Source organism: Rhipicephalus microplus, chromosome 3 (genome assembly GCF_043290135.1).
Source record: "Rhipicephalus microplus isolate Deutch F79 chromosome 3, USDA_Rmic, whole genome shotgun sequence".
Taxonomy (NCBI): Eukaryota; Metazoa; Arthropoda; class Arachnida; order Ixodida; family Ixodidae; genus Rhipicephalus; species Rhipicephalus microplus.
The window spans coordinates 274,372,997-274,390,058 of NC_134702.1; the positions used below are offsets into that span (position 1 = coordinate 274,372,997).

At 46.6% G+C, this 17,062-nt stretch overlaps 1 protein-coding gene across 2 annotated transcripts in view; it reads left to right on the forward strand.

The window, feature by feature from the left end:
* The window catches only part of LOC142804275 (uncharacterized), a 324,814-nt gene that overhangs the window by 102,891 nt on the left and 204,861 nt on the right, over nucleotides 1–17,062 (forward strand). For both annotated transcript variants that reach the window (XM_075891025.1, XM_075891026.1), the window contains exon 5: nucleotides 14,325–14,616. In XM_075891025.1, the coding sequence (XP_075747140.1) occupies nucleotides 14,325–14,616 (292 nt within the window). The remainder of the gene's footprint in view (nucleotides 1–14,324; nucleotides 14,617–17,062) is intronic.

A 17,062-nucleotide genomic window follows, 5' to 3' on the forward strand; every position in this document is an offset into this window, starting at 1 on the left:
GTCTTGTTTTTTGGTTGACACTCGCAACACACTAAATTGCATACCAAAAAGAGACATGAAGGCAAAGGTAGGACAAGCACGAACACGAACTTACAACTGTTTGTTCGATGGAAACTCGAAAAATATGTATAGGGTGAAAGGAAAAAGGATAGAAGGAACTTAAAACTGTGCACTGCCCACTACAAGAAACAACCATCTGTGTGATATCAAATTTGCTTTTGTGAACTATCTAAAATTTCAACGTAAAAATCAAATGCATTGTTCAACAAATGAATAGATGGCACGCTAACACACCTGTCTTCGTCAAGCCAGCGCATCGTGAAAGCTTCTATGATTTCTCTTTAGGATGACTGCCAGTGTGGCGTGTTGGTAAAGGTTCATGATGAAACAAGCGCAAAAATACACACACTCAGAGAGGACACATACAAGCGCTTACTAGCAACTGAAAATTTTATTTCGAAGCGAACACAAATAAATACCTCACACGCATGTACGTCATTCCCGACTTCCTATGTCATCATCAACAAGATGATATAACAAAATAAGCACGCGCCCACAACCGGAAACACACACGTGTCAAGAACTAAGAAAAGAAAATGTAAAAAAACAAAAACAAAAAACACAAAAATTGAAGAAACAAGAAAACAAAAAAAAAACAAAAAAACGTAACACAGAGAAAAACACTGGGTTGTGTGACGTTCAAAACCCAGTGGACGTCACATAACCCAGTGTTTTTCTCTGTGTTACGTTTTTTGTTTCTTTGATTTTAGTTTTAGTTTTTTAGTTTTTTTTTTACATTTTCTTTTTTTTGTTCTTGACACGTGTTTGTTTCCGGTTTTGGGGGCGTGCATATTTTAATATATCACGTTGTTGGGGATGACAGGGTAAGTCGGAAATGACGTACATGCGTGTGATGTATTTATTAGTGTTCGCTTCGAAATAAAACTTTCAGTGGCCAGTAAGCACTTGTCTGTGTCCTGTGTGTGTGTATTTTTGCGCTTGTTTCATCATGATTTCTCTTTCCTTCGTATAATTAGATTTTGATAAAACAACGGTGTTTTCGAAATCTGGATTACAATTTCATCAGATAAACTTTTATTGCACGCTCAGTATTGACGTCACGTGCAAAACCAGCAACATTGTTGCACAAAATAGAAGTGGCAAACATAACAAAGGAGTAGAATCAAAGCAAGTGCCCCCACCTCCTGCGTTTAAAAATAATTGAACAAGATTGAACGGTGTGAAGAGGACGCATTACTCAGTCGGGGACTAAAATATCCCGCTATCGTATATTTTAGTCTCCGACTTAAAGACAGGGCGTGTAAACCCGGACAGAAGAAAATAGTCGAGCTGCCACAAACCCCACCACTTGTAAAGTACTGACTGCTTTCGGGTGTCCATGTTTCATTGATATGTGGGGTTTAGCGTCCCAAAACCACTATATGATTATGAGAGACGCCGTAGTGGAGGGCTCCGCAAATTTCGACCACCTGGGGTTCTTTAACGTGCACGCAAATCTGAGCACACGGGTCTACAACATTTCCGCCTCCATCAGAAATGAAGCCGCCGCAGCCGGGATTCGAACCCGCGACCTGCGGGTCAGCAGCCGAGTACCTTAGTCAATATACCACCGCGGCGGGGCCGGGTGTCAGTGTTTGCACGCCTTCTCTTTTAGATTGTAAACGTACCAAATAGAACAGCTTTCTTTCATTCTAAGCTACTAAGAAGAACGCATGCGTTTGTTTCTAACAAAATTATCATATCAAATTAAAGTTAATTTTGCATAGCGTTGCTACAGCATTACGCATATGCAGAAGAGGGTTCCAAGGTTAGAGAATCTTCTTTACAGAATGATCACATACATAAGCACCAAAACGTAAAAATATCTAAGTCAACCAAAGAAAAAAAAACACAGGTAGAAACGTTACGCAGAACGTATTCTGTGATAATAGGTGACACTAATGAGACATTTTAGTACTTAAGGTTACTATTTTGTAATATACTTGAATAAAGCAATATATGTTCATTCCGACAATAAAAACATGCAGCGAAAGCCACCATGAGTAGTAAAAATTGAACTAGAATAATGTTTTTATGTCAATAAACAGGAAAAGAAAAAAAGAGCACTAGAAGAACTCAGTACATGTGATCATTATTTATTCGCTCAAGAAATGAGCTTTAAGAGTTTTTTTATGCCCACATTTAGGATCCGCCAGACCATTGGCATAATCTTGTTGAACAGGCGTGAATTTACTGTTTAACAGAACCGGGGAATCTTGGTATGACAATTCGTTGGTTATGTCATGGGTGAGCATCGTTTCTCCAATTTCCCACACAATGCGACAACTCAAATTTAACCACGAGATAGCTCATTGTAAAGACACCGATAAATCCTGCTAATGTATGTAAAGGTGTTCAGAGTTTGGGCTCCTAGGTACCGCTTCTGAAGAATTCTGTAGCGGAGAACATCTGTACGCCAGAACTGCAGAGGGTGAGAAAGGGTTCGTGAGTGGTTACCCTGATCAACTTCTAAGGACTCAGGTGCGTATAGCATGTAAGCCCTTCATGAAACGGCGAAAGGAAATGCGTGAAGCACGCAGCGCTTTCTTACGCAGCGGGAACAAACGAGGCGCTTGCAAGAGTTTTCGAAAGCTATGGTGTTAAAGTAGCCCACGTGTCTACTGGAAAACTCCGACAACAGTTAGTTTGCGCAAAGGATCTTTTGAAGCGCATGGATTTCCCGGTAGTTATCTACAGGATACCGGGAGGGGGATGGGACGTGTCGTAGATCGGCATGAGTGGGAATTTTAAATGGCGTTTAAAACAACACCAAAACGACGTCGCCAAGGGCCACACAACTACGAATGCCTTGTCTGAACACCACAAAGAAACTGGCCACAGTAATGACTGGGACGCAGCAAACAATATCGCCAAGGAAAGACATTTATCTGCCCATCTTGTTTTAGAATCATTTTACATTCAGTCTACTAACCACACAATAAACAGGACGAACTGCAAACATGACACGCGTGTACAACATGACACGCGTGTCAGGATTAGCATGTTCGCCCCAATCATATATTCCGTCATTCATTGACGTAACGTGAAACCAAATTACGTGCAGCTTGCAAAACGGCAGCGAGCGCATCAAAAAAAGGCCCAATGTGTTCCTTCGTATCGTTGCCGCACGCGCACGCTGGGCCCAGCGACGCTATAGCGAAACGCGAGTGCTCTGAATTCTGATGTCTGCCGCTAGGGGGCTGAGCCACTCGGAAGCCTCGAATGGGCTCTGCCAGTTTTTCACTTTGGCGGCTGAATAAGGACAACCACGGGATTCAAGACCATCACAGCTGTCGCCAGACGATCACCCGATTCGTCCGATGACAGGATATACCAGGTGGGCCTACTTTTTTTTGAGCCGTGACACTTCTTTTAAGTTCCCACAACGGCGTCGCCCTAGCTACGCCTTCGCAGTGCCGACGCACTGCCATCGACGCGCTGGCAACTAGGCGACAAGCCAGGCCCCCGGCTTGTTCGAAGCCTGCGAAATGGATATTGTGGAACTTGAGGGGGAGACGCTGTCTCCCAAAGAGTACAACGACACTCAAGGATGGGTTGTGGCCCATGAACGACGAAAGAAGGCAAAAGACAAGAAAAACGCGGAACCAGCCAAGAACGCGGGAGGTGCGTTCATGGAGGCGTCTCGGAGACTGAAGGATTTTTTGCATCGCCGGCCAGTGCCATAGGGACCGCAACTACCAGAAGACGATTAGAAGGTGGTAATACGCCCAGGAGGAGGTCTCAACTTGACGCCACGGAGTCTGGCGGTCATAAGAGACTGTGTTCTACGAGCGGCAAAAGTACAGCTTGACATTGCTGGGGAAGATACTCTCAGAATCAACATGCGACAAAATACCATGATCATGAGCACACTTAGTTTGGCCAATGCGAAGGAATACAGCAACATCAAGGAAATTATGATCAATGACAAGAGCTATGCTACAGCCGCTTATGTAACAGCACCAGAAAACACATCCAAAGGGGTTATCCACAGTTTGTGCGAGGACAAAGTACGTGCCAAGTCTCCGTACAGCGAGTAACATGACTGGCAGGATTTGGATGCAAGGTGGCCAAGGTGCGTAAAAAGATACTTCCTCTGCGTATTTCTGATTTAAAAGCTGACAGAAGCTGCTATTCGTAATAACAGGTAATTCTTAAAATTCTATATTAGTTGGCCTAGATCTTAAAAAGGCATTCGATAATACATCACATAAAGCTATACTTGCCAATCTTCAAGCGTTAGGGGTAGGAAAAAGAGTATAGGGTTATATAAAAGACCTTTTAACTGACCGGACTGCAAGAACAATACTAAGCGAAGCAGAATCCCAAGAGTTCATTCTGGGCAGCAGAGGTACGCCGCAAGGCTCAGTCCTACCCCCCTTTATTTTTAACGTGGCCATGATAGGTCTCTCTACCAGACTGAAGGAAATTCCAGGACTCCACCATAGCCTCTATGCAGATGACATTACCTTATGGGTAGCAGAGGGTAGTGACGGATACATAGAGGAAATATTACAAACAGCAGTGAATGTTGTAGAAGAATATGCCATCCATACAGGATTACAATGTTCACCGAAAAAATCGGAACTTCTCTTCTATAACCCGACATGTAGGGGTCTGAAAAGCATCCAGGAAAAACCTAACATTAAAGTCTTTGTTGGAAAAACGCAAATACCTACGGTCGAAAGCATAAGAATTCTGGGACTCCGAATCAGCTCAAACGGGCACAACGGAGAGGTGATTAGAATACTTGAAACCAGTGCGCAGCAAACTATGCGTCTACTTAAACGAATTGCAAACCGGCAATATGGTATGAAGGAAAATATTATGGTAAGACTGGTACAAGCTTTTGTCATCAGTCGTATTGTATATGTGATTCCGTAGCTCAGACTGCAAGTGGCCGAGAGAGAAAAGATTGACAGAATCATTAGACGAGTTTTCAAACAGGCAACCGGACTTCCAATTACTGCCTCTAATGATAAATTACTTCAATTAGGGCTTCACAACACACCAGCAGAGCTTATAGAAGCTCAAAGAATTGCACAATATGAAAGACTAACGCAGAGTAAAACAGGTAGAGCCATACTAGAGGAACTGGGTATAAACTACGCAAATCAATTTGGCGCCAAAAAGAATATCCCGTATGAAATCAGGAAATGTTTAGTAATCTTACCGATTCCAAAATACATGCACCCCGAACATCACAAAGCAAGGAGAGCTGAAAGAGCGAAAAATATACATAACAATGTAAAAGATTTACCGGAAACAAAATATGTAGACGCGACCAAATACAAAGGAAATGACAACATGACTATAGCAGTGGTGGACTACAAAGGAACTCATAAGGTCAGCGGCTCGGTGAGGACGAGCTTTGCAGAAGAGCTGGAGGAAGCAGCTATTGCAATGGCCATAGCATCCACCTCGACTTCACTCATTGTAAGCGACTCGCAGATGGCTGTGAGAAACTTTGCACGAGGGCGAATATCCCAAATAGCTTTAAGAATATTGGTTGGATGCAAAGACCAACGAACAATAGAAATAGTCTGGACACCCGCTCACTCCTCCTTGCCCGGCAATGAGGCTGCACACCAGACAGCTCGAAGACTTACAGACCGCGCCTCTGGATTGCCCTGGTCAAACGGGGAGGACGATGAGAGATTTGAGCGGATGACCACTTGCAGAGATATTACGGGCTAAGCAGGAAAATTTATCCTCCCGACAACTCGTCAATCAACAAAGGACAGGCGGTGGAGTGGCGCCTACCCCAGACCCACACGTTTCCTAGTCCGGTAACAATGAACCGCTGCGTGCCGGAACTTCATTCGGACAAGTGTAAATTTTGCCACAACAGGGCGGACTTGAGTGACATTTTATGGGCATGCCCGCAGGCCCCCATGAGAGGCAAATTTCCAGACGGGAGTCGATGGGATGCCGCGCTCCTCAGCTCTGACTCTCAATTACAAGCCCGCTTAATACGGCAGGCCGAAGACGCCGCCAGGGCTCATGGGATCATGGCCGTCGTCTAGGTTTGGTCCTTCCTTCTCCTCTCGCACCTGAAAGGGGAAGAGGACCTTTCTGCTAATTAAATAAAGTTTGTTCATCATCATCATCACGTAAATTCTGACGCCAGGTGCGACCAGCGTTCGTTGGCGCGGCCCGGGTGCCACCGACGCGAAATGCGACATGCTGCATTTTGCGCCGATGCGTTATCCAGACAATGCGTCTCCCTCTTTTCGTAACGGAGAGACGCCAGAGGCGCTGAAACGCGCATGCGTCAAAGCAACGCAGTGCGGCGCGTGCCTGCGAGTATATGGCAGGACCCAACGTTACCAGATTCTTTTTTCAGTTTGCAAACTGCGCGGCCGCAGGTGTCACTCTTCTATGTACCACCACGAGGGGGCACGCTCGTCGTTTTTTGACTGGTCTGACGATGATCACCGCGGTTAGGCGCACGCCTCCGACCGCGCCAGCGAAGTTAAACAGCCGGTGCTTCTTCATAGCCTGCAAGTATAGGGCAAGTGTTTCCGTGGCAATCGCTATCATTATGTGTCTCAGCGAGATCGATGACACTCGCTCCGTTTGTGCTTCCACTGCTGCTTACTGCGATATCATGGTGACAATTGACGTTGTGTCTCATTTTCTGTCAGCCCCGCCGCGGTGGTCTAGTGGCTAAGGTACTCGGCTGCTGACCCGCAGGGCGCGGGTTCGATTCCCGGCTGCGGCGGCTGCATTTTCCATGGAGGCGGAAATGTTGTAGGCCCGTGTGCTCAGATTTGGGCGCACGATAAAGCACCCCAGGTGATCGAAATTTCCGGAGCCCTCCACTACGGCGTCTCTCATAATCATATGATAGTTTTGGGACGTTAAACCCCACATATCAATCAATCAATCATTTGCTGTCAGCTTTGTTGTGTTATCGTGCCGGGTGTTAGCTGCATAGCTCTCATGCTTCGTGGGACGGTTTCTCGATGTTATAAAACATGCCTCGCTGCTTTGTCACTGGTTACCGAAGGGGCTACGACTAAAAAAAAATCTGTGACCGAAAAAAAGTATTTTTTCAAGCCCCCCCCCCCTGTTGATGAGGTGGGTCTTAAACAGTGACAACGAGCAATACCGAGATTAGATAAGGAACTATCAAGGATTTGCGCGGTGTGTGACTTCCACTTTCAGGAGGACGATATCTTGACTACGTGCACAGTGCCCACGGTGAAGTAATTTTCAGACCACATGGAAGTAGGTTTGACACCGTGCGAACAAAAGTGACTTCCAGTTTGTTTGTCGTAGCGTCCAATAAATTGTGTTCATTCAATAAGACTTTGCTGAACTCATTGTATTGTAGCGCACTCGCCCCACGGAGGCGCGAAAAGAAGGCACCTATACCCTTGAAGTTTGGAACAAGACTAGTTTATTTTCTAAGAAAAAGAGGCTTCGAAAGCGACAACCAAAAGGGGCGTGGCTGCGTATCTTCCGCGGCCCTCCGGAGATAACGTGAGGCATGTTGGCTGCATCTGCGCCGTGCGCCTCGGCATACGAATTGATATGCGCACACAAATAAAATTATCGCCATCACCGGCCTCAGCGCCCGCTACAGTATTATGCATTTTATAGCCGTATAAGGGACATGCATTTATTGAATTCGTGTGCTATCTATCCTTGAAAGAAAAAAAAAAACGTTCGGATCGTAAGTCTGAGTTATCTGGAACGAACAAATCGTTCTAGACTTTACACTTCCAATATCTCCGGCGGAATCAGATGGATGTGGTGTGTGCTTCATAATATACCATTAACTAAGGTTATACAATTACGAAGCACGTCGTGTTGATGAGCTTTGAAACATTTAGCCCTCTCTGGTTTCTCCAACATGCGTCTGAATTCAAGTGCATAGTCCTCAAGCATTTACCCTTAAGCCCACTGCAACAGTTTTTTAATATGTACGGTTGAATTTTGAAAAACAAGAACGCAATACGGCTACATCAAGACAATGCCCGCAAGATTCAGGCATCGCACTGGCATCTCCGCCATGTGGCACCGCATTAGTCACACAACTGGTGCTTTAATTGCCCACTCGTATTAACCTTAGTGCACTATCACGGAAAATAACTCCCGCAGCGCGAAATTAAGCGCAAGAACTCCGTTTAACGCTGTACATGGATCCATTACGTCGTGGCGACCGGTCAAATGGGATCGGAAGTGCCACCTAGGGAGCAGGAAATGAAAGAGGCTGCGTTTCGCCACCTCGTCCCAGTGGAGTTTGCAAACTGAAGGAGAATCTATAGTAACGTTGGCAGCACCAGCGCCTATTGGGACAACGCCGGCATGACGGGACGATATGAACGCCGGCGAGCAAACGCACCGCGTCACGTCGAAAAGTATTGGCGCCTTGACTGTGGAATGTAGTCATGTTCTCACAAAACAATGTTGCGTGCAGGCGGCCAGAATGGAAGGAAGGAAGCCGCCTCAATTTGTAGACAAAAGGAGCAGCGCCAAGACGTCCTGCTGTTTCCGTGTACTGCGCACTGCGTGGCAGAATTTATTCTATGGAGCACCACTGTCCTTCGGGTCCGCGCAGAGATGCGACACGTGACGTCTTCGCGCCCCGGTAAAAGCCACAAGGCCGAGCTTCCGCCGCGTACCGACGTCGGACCACCACGCTGCGCATCTCTGACTAGTGAGCCGCCGACGTTCAAATCAGTAACAGATGTCCAGGTATGGCCCCTCGGAGGCGCCTAGACCACGATCCCCATTTGACAAAGCTTGGGTTGTCAGCGCGAGCGGCGAGATGACAAACACGTTTTACCCCACTCGCTGGAAGCAAGATTCACCAGAGGAGGCAGCATATTCGAGAACATACGCATGTTCGGTTTGTGTATGTGGGTTTGTTGGGGGCGGTGCCGGCATAATGATACTCGTGTATGCTGTGGGACATGTTATTGGACAGTGCCGTATGGACCTGTTTGTCGATGAGACTGTATTTAAACAGCCCTCGTGGGCAGCTTAGTGCGATTTACGGAGCTTGTTCAATAGACAGCCTTTTTCAATGTAGAGCTTTCAATGTAGAGCTTCGGGCCTGAGAGCCCGTGCCATGTAAAGAACCTAAATAAACCCTCCCTACAAAGTTCAACCTCCACCTGCCTCGACATCTTGATCCCGGATCTCCCTTGCCGCAAACCCTTGTCGCATCAACACGCATCTCATAATTATCATGTTTGCACCAGTCAAATACCTTGGTCATACATTGGCGTCACGTAATATCAAACATTGCGTATGTGAAGCTAGTGAAACGGCCGCAAGCACAGCATCAGTATGGCATATAGTCATGTTTTTACATGACACGCATGTCGTAATTATCATGTTTGGATGTGTCATTTACCTATGTCGTCCATTCGCTTCGCGTAATACCTAGTTTGGTACATATGAAGCTAGCGAAACGGCCGTGAGTGCATCATGAGCGTAGCATGTATTCATGCTGTTATGTCACGTATCTCATGTTTATTATGTTTGCCCCAGTATCATACCTTCGTCATTCATTCACGTCCCGTAATACAGATTTTGGTGAAAGTGAAGCTAGCGAAACGGCCGCTAGTCCATCATGAGCGCGGCATGTAGTCATGTTGTTATATGACACGCATTTCATGATTATGATGTTAGCACCAGTCGTATACCTTCGTCATCCATTCACGTACTGTATTAACAAATTCGGTATATTTGATGCTAGCAAAACGGCCACGAGCCTTCATGAGCGTGGCATTTAGTCATTTTGTTACATGTCACACATGTCATGATTTTCATGTTAGGGTCTGTCGCTTGTGTTCGCCATGCAGTCATGCCATACCATACCAGTTTTGCGACATGCATGTGAACAAAACCACCACAAGAGCTGCAGGACGAGGAATTGTAAATCATGACATTCACAACATACACGTCATGGTTTTCAAGTTATGACTAGTCAAGTTTGTTCTTCATACAGTCATGTTACGCCATACAGAGTTTGGAATCAATGCCAATATCGAAACGGCCAGGCGAGCTAAAAGTCGTAGGTGGCTAGATAGATAGATAGATAGATAGATAGATAGATAGATAGATAGATAGATAGATAGATAGATAGATAGATAGATAGATAGATAGATAGATAGATAGATAGATAGATAGATAGATAGATAGGCTTAAAGTTGCCAAAATTCGCTAAGAAATGCTTCGCTATAAAAAAATGACAGAACGTTGCACGGTTAAAAAAAGCGCTTGTGATATAACCGATTCCATTTTTCTCCTGAAGCGAAGGCAGCTTCCCCTCTATTTGAACCATACTAACAACACGCACTAAATGATGTTCGTGCGCAAGGCTCCTGGAAACATAAACGTGACAACGTATGGTGCAGGATACGTTTAGCGATAAACTTTGAGTGGCACGACCACTACGAAATACGACTAGAGCTGCCGTGTGGTGCCTGATTGCTGTCGATTACTCGAACGCCACTTTAGAATATCGCAAACGCAAAAAAGCGCCGCGTAGCGCATACAGAGAGAGCTACCAAAGAAGAAGGGCGAATCGGGAAATCTGGAAGACGCGCTATATCATGAAGGAAACAGCTTTTTCTGCGTATCCAGGTAACGACAGGGATGCTCCCTCAGACGAGAGCGGCACACAAGCAGCACTGCCCCACAAGTAGCTTCGCACAACAATTCTTTGAAACAGGGGGGACCAACTGCGCCAATTCAGGTGCGAGTGAGGCCCTAAAGGTCTTGGTTCGACGAGTCCGTGCAGCAGCCGACGTCAATGGGGTCCCGTATTAGGGATCCCCATCTACTTGTTGTATGTACCGTCCTCTTATATAAGGCGGTCATTGCACACCTTCTTTTCTGTTGTTGAAGCTTTGATTTTACCACCACCCACTGACATTGATTAAAAAGAGGAGTCGCTGGCACGCATTCGTTCGGTTGAATTGGGTGTTAATGCGGGTGCTGAAAGAAAGGCTAGTAGCGTTTAGTCGAGTGAACGTTCGTTTGAAACGCAAAGACACGGAAGGCGGGACACATTGAGGACGCTTGCGCTCGGCTTCCTTGGCTCGTGTCTTGTCAGTGTTAACCACGCCGCCTATAATCTCAAAGCGATCAGTGTCATTGACTCGCCCCTTTTTAATGTCGCTGGTCTTCCACATGCAGCATTTGCGTTCGCCTTTCCTGGGTCGCACCTTCTCATTGATGACGTTGCAATCGCGAATGCAATCGCCTTCGCTAAGCCTCGCAACGCCGGTGACAGTTGGGGAAGGTATGCGCGCACTAGCGGGAGGCATGTCGCGACGGTGTGCAGCATGTCGGCGCAATCACGCGGCAAACAGCAGCACGCTGTCCACAGTGTCGGCGCCGCGACATTATTCAAACGTGTGCTGTGCGCGCACCCGCTCGCTCGCGGCATCTCGCCGACAGATGAAGAGAGGTGGAGCCAGTCAGATAATGTCCACGAGAAAAGTGGGCTCGAGCGTTGCGAGCGGTGAAGGGGGTGAATTGATGAAACATTGTGAGGGGCGAAGAGGGTGAAGCGAGGTAGATAACACGCTGCGAGCGGTGAGAGGCTAGGGAAAGAGTGACGTCTACGCACGCACATTGCAAGGGAAGGCGTGACCTATTTGGCATTGCCTTAAAACATGTGGGCAGGGGAGCGCGGTGCGGACAGAGAGAAAGCGTTACATGGGTTAGTCGAAAATCTCCTTCGCATCTATTGAAACCAGTTGGCGTATGCGCTGGTTGTGTTCAACAGTGTTCTGTGTACTCTGTTCTTCGTAGCGTCTCACTATAAGTACCCTGCATGCTATTCGAGTGGCACGCCGCCATGCGGCTATCAGAGCAAACCGTTGTGGTGCACCCGAGGAGAAATAAATGCTCTCCCAAGGCCGGCTAGCACGTAGTTCATTGGAATCATGAACTGCTGGGGGAATGACGCTTTATAGTTTCTCGACTAGTGCATATTTTATTGAGCAGCAATAAAAGTTGATCCCGGCTGTGTGACGTAAAAAGTGTTTCGTTCCCGCTCTCTTTGTGGTCTCGCTTTCTGCCGCTGGATGCTTGAATTCATCTCAGACACCACGGTCTCGGACACCATCTGTGCACGTGCAATGATCCAGCGTGCATACCGTTCCTATAGGCACAGCGCTAGAGAGAAGATAAGCGTATGCAAGGCACTTCAGTTCAGCTGAAGGCTGATGGAACGTTTGATGGACCATATTAATTATTTTGCCGCCGTATACCCTTCCCAGTTCTCAAGAATACAATGCGAGGTCATTTAATGCTTTGTCAGGTCGATAGGCCCACCATTCAAGGGCTGAACTGATCGAGTTACGCAGCATAGTACGGCAAATACAACCAGCCCAGCAGAACTATGCGCATTCGTTAAGATCATCCTAGGACGACGGTTGGTTGATTGAAGCTTACAAAACTCGTGCAACCCACCAAGGGGGACCAGCCCTTAATTGGATGGTACCTTGTTATATAAATCAAGGTAATGATATTATGAGAGTTTTGAGCAATGAATCATTTGCGAAAGCACTATTCTCGAAAAAAATAACTGTTGGGATTTAACGTATGAAACGTACCATCTGATCATAAGAGACACCGTAGTGGGATTCTCCGGAACTCTCCATCACCTCGGGGTCTTTAATAAACAACTAATTCGAAGCACGCAGGCCTCAAGCTTATTTATGAAAATTACGGGTGCCGCAGCTGGGATTTGATCTGTCCACTTCAAGAAAGCAAAAAACGTCTGTTGAGGAATAAACTTTATTTTGATAACTTTACCACTCAATTATTTTCGTCTTACAAATGGCATCGCGAACACTCCTGTGGCTACAACCCACTGCTGTAGCCACAAAGGAATGATCCACCGTAAGTGATAAATTTAATCACATACTTCGGAGTTGTTCATTTAGAAGTCTTTCATTGGCAAATAATCTGAACGTTAGGAAGAAGTGGTACAGGGCGCGTAAAGTAGCAGAACTACAGGGTAAAAAATGAAGCTTCGTGAAGGCTGTAAAGACAGATGTGGGTGTCGGTGTATATGGCAACCACATCCGTGTTGGTGTATAGAATGACAACCTACTGCGGCAGATATGAAGTAGGCATGTAGCATTACGCAAACCTGACGCACGCGTTTAGTCGTCAGTAATGACTACGGACAGCAAGGCGTTCACTAACGTTGAAATCGTGGCCGCTGTGCAGGTTTTGCTATTTATTTATGACGGCACTTTAGAAAAATGTCCCCTTGCGGTATTTTTAATGCTGCCCGAAGCACTAACGCTCCGACTATGGGCGCTTGTGCCACCATATTGATCAAAGTAATGAGGCGCTGCTGTCTGCTAAGACTGTGAATGATGTGCGCCAACCGCACCACAAGGGGCACCACGCGTGGCTTTCAAAGCCTCCCCTATTGGCCTCCAACAGAGTGTATACTCAAGCGCATTGATACGCCAACCTGAACCAGTCACCCCTTTCGTCACATTGATGACATAGTTCTAGGGCAGGGAAAGACAAGCACGCGTAGCAAAAAAGGCACGTGGGTACAACACGCAGTTCTGCAGTAAAACATGTTTTTTTCTATGTGCCAGGCTGTTTTAACAAGACTGTTTGCAGGCCTAGTTGGTACCTACTTAGAAATCATAACTCAGCCACAAATCAAGATGCACACAAAGGGGAATAACACAAAGAATTTTTGGCTCTTCCTATTCTTGGCGAAAAAAAACATAATGCCAAATACAATGTTCGAGAGATGACGTGAAAAGAAGTGAGCCATACAAGCGCAATCCAATTTCTGTTAAATTGTTGTGAGAGGCAGTCCAGAAATAGGCATCATTGATGTGTGCTCTCAACAACACCAAAGCTATTCAGCAATAAATTTTTCTTCCGGTCTGTACAACGCAAGAGGTGTATCGGTAATACAGTTTTTTACATACGCAGTGGGCTTACCTCAACTTACTCCCAGTGTGATACTTGTTTCTACTTAAAATCTTAATCTCTTTTAAACACGGCTGACATTTGAAAGCTTTACGATGAATAGGCAAATACTAAAAACCATATCTCATGGCCGCTCACCCCATGTTCATGTTCCCTCCTTTTGTGCGTGTTTTAATTGGCGGCTAAATTAGGTCTCTAGTTCCTCGTTGTTGCCTGAACTATATCAAAATGAAGAAAGGCCATACCGGCAAGCCCACTCACTTATCGCACCCTAGCGGCCGTCATCGATCTGAGTGCCGTTCTTCCCGCTGGTCTCGGTGCAGCAGCCTGGCGGACGACAGCAGCTATCAGGCGGTGGACGGCTACTACTCGCACAAGTTCCTGCAGGATCTGCTGGCGCGCATGGCTACTGAGCCACATCCGCTGTCTAACGAGGCGCAGGAGGCCAAGCGAGAGCCGCTCGACCCGGCGCTCGTGGAGACGTACACGGCACATGCCACCAGGGTGTACGAGTCATACCTGCGTCACATCGATGCCCTGGGCGTGACCTTCTCGAAGAAGGTGCAGGAAATTCATGACAAGGCACTCGGGCTTGACCTCGCCAGGCGCATACAGGTGAGCGAACGTCCGCCATGCTGCTACAAGATAATGGCACTTTTTGACGCTTTCGATGAGACTCCGCACTCGCCTGGTATTCGATAAAACATTATTTTGTAATGCATACTATTGGCAACAGTAGGGCCCAGCACAGCAGTCCTTTTGGTAAGTTTGTACGTGTTGAGCATAGGCTGCGAGGCTTCACACTGCATAGGCAGTACAAAACACCTATGGAAGGTAAGAATTTCTGAAGAAGACACAACACGAAAACATAGGTGCAGGCTACGAACGATTCACAGTTATGTGAGGCTGCTCCTGAAGCTGCCTCACTTGGAATGTGTGGGGCTGTCGGGAAGTAAAAACAAAATGAAAACGTGATGAGTTGCCAGAAAAGAAAAAAGTCTAGTCAGATTCACGTTTAAAGTAGTACTGACACGAATTTTACATGTTTTTGAATTGTTGCTCTAATTGAAAACAGGTGAGGGGTTTTTAGCGTTTCACTTTAAAATGTGAGCATTTCAGCAGCTACAAGAATAATCTGTCATACTTCCAAATAGCAAAATCAAACCTGTATGATTTATGACAGAGCAAGGTTGCATCAATGCTGCCGTAGACCACTTTACCAGTAAACAGTGACTGTAAATGTCCGCCAAAAAAGCGGAATTTATCACTTGCCTCGAAGGCATATTTTGTGGTCATGTGTACACTGTTTTCAGTAGGATTGGCGGAAAATAATGAAGGCCCTTTCTATCTGGATGATGTGTAAAACAAGCTGTCACCATTGCACTTGATGAGTGCGTATGACAGATGCTTAGAAAACATGGTGATTCCTCCTTGATATATGTCTGTATAATACAAAAGTGACACTTGTCCTTGCAGAAATAATTCATTGCTGAATCGCTAGCTAAAATGAAATAACGAATGCATTTCTTAACGCCACAAAGGTATTCCCACCACCAAGTTCTAAGCTAAACTGAAGGCGGACCGTCACCTGGAGACAGCTGCAGACGAACGCCTTTCCCAACCCAGTCCGCCGAAAGCGGAAATATCCAGACGAACACCAAAAAGGCACGTGCATATTATGCCAGGAAGGACCTGCAGTACTCCATCATACGTTGGCAGTTTTCGTATAGTTGCCAGAATGGTGGCAGTTGCTCCAGAGGCCCTGTCATCGAAGTAGGTCACCCATCAGCACACCTTAGACCTCGCAGACTAAACGTGGGCAGTCCAGAACACCCAACCCTTTATCGCCTTATCTGGGCATGCCACGACTCACAGAGCCGAGAAACTTCACACGAATACTGGAGCAGTGCGAAACTGCGTTAATCTCTCAAAGCCTGAAGAACATGTCGAGGTTCTCGACAGAGCTCGCCAGATTCCTAAGGCTACCGGGCCCGGGACTGAGTGCTGCACCTTCGCCGAAAGAATTTAGGTGAAAAAAATTACGTAATATCGACGAAGTTAACGATGATGGAGGAGCTAGCTCCGGAGGGTTAATCTGATAAGCCGTGCATCCTCCATACATCCACTCGGCTATCATACAACGTCGTGCCCTATCAAAGGAAGCGACGGTTGTATGGCGTTGAACACCAACAACTGTTATTATTCTCGTTATATATTGCCGCGAACCATGCATTCGGTTGGTTTATTTGTGTTTTGCTTTTTCGGCCTGGCTGCGCTGGCCTGTGCTATCACTGTTTTCACAGCGTTTCGAACAAACGCTATCACAGCGTTCTCGATCAAACGCTATCCAACAGCGCTTCGAGCGTTCCGAACAAACAGCGTTTCAAACAAACGCTATCGAACAGCGCTTCGAGCGTTCCGAACAAACAGCGTTTCAAAGAAATGCTATCACAGCGTTCTCGATACAATTCGACTCTTCTAGAAACGCTGGCGCCGAGGGATATAAATTCCCGCACAGCCGATGCCGCGACATTTTGATCGCCGACGTCGTCCTTTGCTGCGTGACAACATTATTATTGTCACCATTGTAATTTCTAGTAATATTATCAATATTATGTAAAGGTTCGTTGCAGCGCCTCCCCCCCACGTCAATGTATGATCAAAGTCCCACCCCTCCTCTTAGGTGACGTGGGGGCAACTTCCCCCCCCCCCCCCCCTCTAAATCAACGTGAAACCGGAGGAGGCAGCACTCCAGCCACCTTGCGAGCTCTTCGCTCCACCGCCTTGGCATGTTCGAAGTTCATGGTAGGTAACAGTATCGAATTGCACTAGGTGATGTCTGGCGAAAGAAGAGGAAGGGCACGAGCGAGCATTATACGTAGGGGTGCTCCCATCAAACTAGAGCATGCGCCGAAATTCAAGCCAGCGTCGCCTAACTAGCGGCGTGACACTGAAACCAACCGAGAGCACAGATGCGTTTCTAACTGGAGCATCGAGAACTAGAGTGGCTACAGCGGCGAGAAGGATGTACCCCGCTCGAGGCAAGAAGGTTCTATAGAAC